Consider the following 6,248-nt stretch of genomic DNA (forward strand, 5'->3'; position numbering starts at 1 on the left):
AACACACACACACACACAGAGAGACACACACACACAGCTGTTATTCTGCTTCTGCTCCTGGTGGTTCCTCTCCTCCTTGTGCTCCTGCCTCCTCTAGTTTCTGTTGGTACTGACTCTTGAAGAAGCCCGACTGAAATTGAGAAGATATTTATTCATTTATGTATCATGGAGCTTCCATGCTTGCTTGCAACTGTTGAAAATTGGCAACATAACAAAATATTCTTTCAGATTATTGCGAAAGCCGGACTAACATAAAGTACCTTAAGCAGAGGCGAGGAAGGAATGTGATATTTTTGTGGCGAACATTATTTGGACGTTTGGACGTTTGGACATGCAACTAAACAGAACCCAAATGCCAGCCACAGGACCAAGGGACATGACAAGTGTACACAGGAACAATGTTCATTGGTTACCTTGGCGAGGCCAGCTGTCATGAGAGCCAATAGGATCAGACCAGCCACTACTCCACCAATGATCTCCTTAGTTAGATTTGGCTTATCATAGACCTCCACAAGAGTCTCAATCTACAGGGAACACACACAACTTTAAAAAAAAAAGCTATGAAGTAATGCCGCCCTAAAACAAAACTATTCTCCTTTTGTTACATAATCATATATTTTACACCTAACTCAGTAACACCATTTTAAACACTTTAAAACATTGATGTAGTTTGGATAGATACCCTGGCAACAGGTGCATGTCGTGAGGAGTCTGAGGAGTAGAAAATGTATTTGTTGTTGTCGTACTCCAGCGTGGCAGAGGTGACCAAATGGAACGAAGCTGAACGCAGCCCCGTCTGAGAGAAATATGGAGAGCAGAAGGAAGAAGGTGAATGATCAGGTTAGAGAAAGAGCTGAAGAGGGGTAACTGCTCTGGCATGACGGCAGGTTAACCCTTTCAAACCGCTACAGAACTGATTCAGCACCTGTTCGATCCATCCTGAGCGCACGTTCCCTGAGACGTTGTAACGGCTTTTATCGTCCCTTATCATGAATGAGTTACACCTGAACTCCAGACACACAGCAATGGAGCAGTTCTGATGGCGAGATGAGGAGAAAAGAGAGAGAGAGAGGGAGATCAGGAGGAGAACACTGAAGTGGGGAACACAAATACTGTACACTTCAGGCGAATTTTCTTCAATTTTCAACATTCATACAGAGGGATGCACCTAGAAATCTATCATGAGAGTCCTGTGAAATGTTGTAATCACAACATTGGACTCCTTGTTTGCTCCTTCTAATCACCTTATCACAATAACACTACAAGTACCACTTGAAGAAAATACTTGGAGACGTTTCTATGTAAAACTTTAAGTGAGATGCTAGACCTTGAAGTCCTGTGAAATGTTATAAAGTTCTGCTAATCACCACATCCGGCTCCTTGTTGTCCTTGAAGGTGTGCTGCAGGTCTGTGATGATTGGGCTCTTCTCACCCCCTCTAGTGCATCCCTGGATCTAACAGAGGATGAAAATACACAGTCCATTAAAACCATTAAACATATAAATAGATTATCTCTGAATCTAACGGGGCATAAAAACACATGGTCCTCAGCGTGCCTCCAGGGAATTCAACCCATGACTTTGATTATTATTACATTAATTGTATTTCTGGAAACTTTTCAAATATTAATATTCATCTAAAAGGTGAAGAACTTATGTGACGGGTGGGAGTGGGATAAGTGAGTCACCTGTTTCTGTTTCACGTGACAAAGCCTAGCGAGTCACCTGACACTCACTTCATGTGGCCGGAAGAAACGCAGGTAAAATAGCACACCGCGAGGTCATTCTGTTGTTTGAATTAGGAGCGCGGCAAACGCAGTGGTGAGAGCACTGTTGGAATGGGGATTCTGCCGGTGGTGATTTTAACGTGAAGCGGTGCACCGTGCTTAAAATACTTTGTTCCGGTCTACATTCTATGCAACAGCACAGACGTACAGGAGTCATTTGTAGCCACTGTTTTTACCTACCTTAGATTTAGATCGAATACGAAATTAGTGGGGTGGAACCATGGGCGTCGCCACAATATAACTTGGGGGGGTCACGTCCCCCTCACTTTAAAAAAAAAGTAGTTTGGTCCCCCCCACATTTGCCATCAAAATATGAGTGCATGACTGGTCTACTAGTCTAGCGTTCTTTCCATTGCTTCACAATCAAATCCGTTCCACTTTATCAGTAGAGGGAATACCCATAGCAATAGAAATCCACTCCGCGTTTTCCTGGTTTCCTACACATCACGCACCAGATTCAACTCCCATACTCTTTGACAGACGAGTCAGAGTTGCCCAAGTTTTCCCTTTAGTGGCCAAAGCACCCTTATGAGACATTCTCTGGCTATAATAGCATTAAGTCACAAAGATCCTTCTGCAAACATTATGATTATAGCTAGATAAGCAAGCTATTTACCTACAACTAGCACTAGGCAATACCATACTTTATTTACCCATTACAAGTGGAACAGCATTGGTTGATTTCTTATTCTGGGTCTGAAATAGTTTGCCGCGCTTCTAATTCAAACAACAGAATGACCTCGCGGTGTGCTATTTTACCTGCGTTTCTTCCGGCCACATGAAGTGAGTGTCAGGTGACTCGCTAGGCTTTGTCACGTGAAACAGAAACAGGTGACTCACTTATCCCACTCCCACCCGTCACACTTATCTAGGTTATGTAGACAAATATCTGAACATCAGCTGAGGATACTTCTCACAATTACCAGCATTTGTTGTTTTGTATTCTAGAGTTGATATTGATGAGTGTACATACATGCAAGCTGTCCACATCTGTCCAGATGTCTTTGCCTTGGAGTTTTACTGGTACCTGAATTATAACAGTCAGATTGAGTCCTCTAAGACCATTTGTCACCTGAAAGAGAGTGAGTGAGTTAGATATATAGATAGAGATAGAGATATATAAATAGATAGATAGATTGATATATAAATAGATAGATAGATATATAAATAGATAGATAGATAGAGATATATAAATAGATAGATAGATAGATATATAAATAGATAGATAGATAGATAGATAGAGATAGAGATATATAAATAGATAGATATATAAATAGATAGATAGATAGATGCATACACCTGTACAGGCATGTTTCCACAAGCAGTATAATTAATATGTGTGACCACACTTTACACAGTGCATTTGGAAAATCTTCAGAGCCTTTCAAGTGTTCCACATTTTGTTATGTTTCAGACTCCCCAATGGCACAAGGCATGAGAGAGAACAAAGCATTAGTGTTTGCGTGTGCATAAAAGGATCTACTCTACCTCTACATTTTGTACCACTGGTTTTTGCAAGTGATTATTTCCTGCGGTGAAATTAATGTAGTTGGTTGTGCCTTCAGACCTGTTTTTAAGTGAAAGTACAAGAAATGAGAAAAAAAAAGTAATGGCGGTGTTAAATTCATCATTGTAACTTGTGAAAAACCAAATGTTAAGAGTGTTTTGAAGAACACTGACCTTTTCAGAACGACATAAATGCTGTATTTGACCCCAATGTCCAGAGTCTTGGACAGCTGGTTCTCAGGATCATGTTTATCATTGTCACTGAAAAAGATTACAGTTTATGTAGTTCATAGTTTATAGCTATAGTTATAGTTTATAGTTATATACAGTCATTTGAAGGGAATGTTCTTATTAAAGTAATGTTCTAGTCAGGAATCTGATTCTGACATGACATGAACAAGCACAGACCTTGCTGTGGTACTATTTATACATCGCCAAAAACAACTGAAAATGTCTCTTGGTGACTTACAGAGCCCAAATCACAGTCTTCTCTACATGACCCTGTAGCCCTTTCAGGATGCACTATGACCTCTGTAACTCCCCAACAACCTGGTGTACTCCTAGAATACTTCAAACCCATTGGTAACATGCACTGTCCTTATTAGATGAAACACTGCTTCAAGTAATAAACAATTCACTAATTTAAGGCTAGGTTCCAGAATCATTCAAAATTGCAGGGATCAAACCATCTCTCAAAAACCTACTGATAACCTGGCTCACTATAGGCCTATATCCAACCTCCCTTTCTTATCAAAAATACTTTGAAAAAGTAATAGCAAAGCAGCTCAATTCCTTTCTACATAGAAACAATATCCAATCTGGTTTTAGAGCCCACCACAGAAGCACCCTTAGCCAAAGTTCTGAATTACCTACTAATCGCATCTGACAATGGGTGGATTTCATTACTGGTTCTTGTGTCAGACTCATTTTCACCCTGGGCCACATCAGCATTATGGTTGCCCTCAAAGGGGACCAGCAGAGGTGTCAGTCTCATTTTCACCCTGGGCCACATTGCAAATGCTGATGACTGTGAAAACATTGTTCCCCATCACCATAATGTCACGTCTGTGCTGAACCAAGCATCCGGCCACGCCCACTTTCTTCACTTTTGGACTGATACACCGCTACAGCACAGTCACACAGTCACGTTCACATTCCACAGCTGCACGTCATCCGTGATCACAATCAGCACTGATCCCACACACCTGGCACTCACTTCCACAGCAGTTGATTACTCATCCCAAGCACCTGTTATTCACCAATATAGCCTCCTCACTCCCTTCACTCCCTGTCGGTTCTCTCCTCACTCCCTGTCGGTTCTCGCATCACGCTTGTTGTGCGCCGGAGCTTTCTGTAGAAGACGGCACGAGTTCTGGATCCCCGACCTCTGCGGCCACGCCAGTGTTCACCGCGACTTCCAGGTCGTTCGAGCCCTAGTCTAGTCCAGCGCTAAGGCGTTGTTAAAGTTCGGTATTTACCACAACTTCCAGGTCCTATTAGACCCAGTTTACTCCTGTGCAACGGCGCAGTTGAGTTTCTTAGTAAGTGGCTATCCTTAGTTTTCCCCTGTCAATCTTTTGTGCGTTCTCGTTTTCCCCCCCAGTCCCCAGTCAGACTTTTGTGCTTTCTCCTATTTACTGTGTGTTAGAATCCTGAGTTGTTTTTGTCCATGCTTCCCTCTGTTAACCCTGTACTGGCTGGTTCATCAAACTCCATCACCCTGCAGTCCTTGTGTCGTCTGCCATTCCGTGACACATAACCATTAAATATATATATGCATATTATGCAGCCGATCTCTGCCCGCTCACTTTGTCTCTTTCCTTCCCCTCCTAGTCTAATCTAGTCTCCATTGTGGGATGCTGTAATCTGTTGATGTATTTATTTTAATTTTATTTCTACATGCATTTAATATCAGCCATTTTGCAAGCTTGAGCATTAACAAGAAAACTGTGAAGAAGCATTACACAAAATGGTGGCTATAAACCTTAAGCTGCGCCACCATAAACCCAGATAAGACCACGTGTCATAATTTGCAGAAGTAGTCAAAAAAGGGAACCCAACATAATAGTGGCAAGTTATCAAGGGGACGCTGTCCCTTAATGATAAGCTATGCTCAAGGTGACATAAGAAAATGGGAGAAACTATTGGGAGAGTTAAGATAATTCTGATACTTCCTCTTAACATCACTCTCCATGCACAGCCTCCCTTTGTTGATCTGAAATAAAGGCATTAGTTTTCAGCAAATCTCTGAACTCCTATCAGATACCCCGCTCATGATAACCATTACCTATGTAAGTAGCAACCTTATGAGCACACTGTATACCCACTTAGCTGCCCCCCCCCCCCCCCTCTCTACCCAGCTGGCTCCAAGCAGATGCCCCCCCCATGACTCAAGGTTTCTTCCTGTTTTTCCTTGCCCCTGTTGCCCCTGTTGCCTCTGTTGCCTCTGTGCTTGCCTTGCTCCCGGGGCTCTGTAAAGCACCTTGAGACAATTTTATTGTTTTGGCACTATGTAAATACAATTTAAATGTTTATTATTTATTTAATCTGAGTATTATCTGAGGATGTATTAAACAAAGGGATACTCTATTATGCTCCTTTCTTGTGGGTGTAGAGCTGGAGTCTTAAGCATTTACCTTGAAGCCTGGGCCTGTATGGTGACTCTTTCATCAAATTGACTGTTGCCATCAATTCCATACTGAACAACAAAGATAGCCTGAAAATATAGAAATAAAGAAAAATAAAGACAATCTGGACCAGGTCTTTACATTAGCAAACTCCTATGGATTGTTTTTGTATATATACACGCTAGTACTATGCATGTTTGTGTGTAGGTGTGTGTGCTTGTCTGCATACTGTGGTGTGTGTGTGTGTGTGTGTGTGTGTGTGTGTTTACATCTAAAGTAGCGTTTTACATTATTTCATTTTCATTACTCTATAGATGGTGAACAGTGTG

The 6,248-nt window shown here is 41.7% G+C and overlaps 1 protein-coding gene across 1 annotated transcript in view; it reads right to left on the bottom strand.

The window, feature by feature from the left end:
* The window catches only part of LOC105892666 (integrin alpha-M-like), a 25,021-nt gene continuing 18,773 nt past the window's right edge, over positions 1 to 6,248 (bottom strand). Inside the window, exons 22-30 of the mRNA XM_031564246.1 lie at positions 5,929 to 6,008; positions 3,467 to 3,553; positions 3,275 to 3,353; positions 2,760 to 2,858; positions 1,368 to 1,454; positions 926 to 1,036; positions 683 to 796; positions 414 to 524; positions 1 to 130 (exon numbers count right to left, since the gene is read on the bottom strand). Of these exons, the coding sequence (XP_031420106.1) occupies positions 41 to 130; positions 414 to 524; positions 683 to 796; positions 926 to 1,036; positions 1,368 to 1,454; positions 2,760 to 2,858; positions 3,275 to 3,353; positions 3,467 to 3,553; positions 5,929 to 6,008 (858 nt within the window). The 3' untranslated portion in view covers positions 1 to 40. The remainder of the gene's footprint in view (positions 131 to 413; positions 525 to 682; positions 797 to 925; positions 1,037 to 1,367; positions 1,455 to 2,759; positions 2,859 to 3,274; positions 3,354 to 3,466; positions 3,554 to 5,928; positions 6,009 to 6,248) is intronic.

The sequence above is a fragment of the Clupea harengus genome, chromosome 1 (assembly GCF_900700415.2).
Source record: "Clupea harengus chromosome 1, Ch_v2.0.2, whole genome shotgun sequence".
Lineage (NCBI taxonomy): Eukaryota > Metazoa > Chordata > Actinopteri > Clupeiformes > Clupeidae > Clupea > Clupea harengus.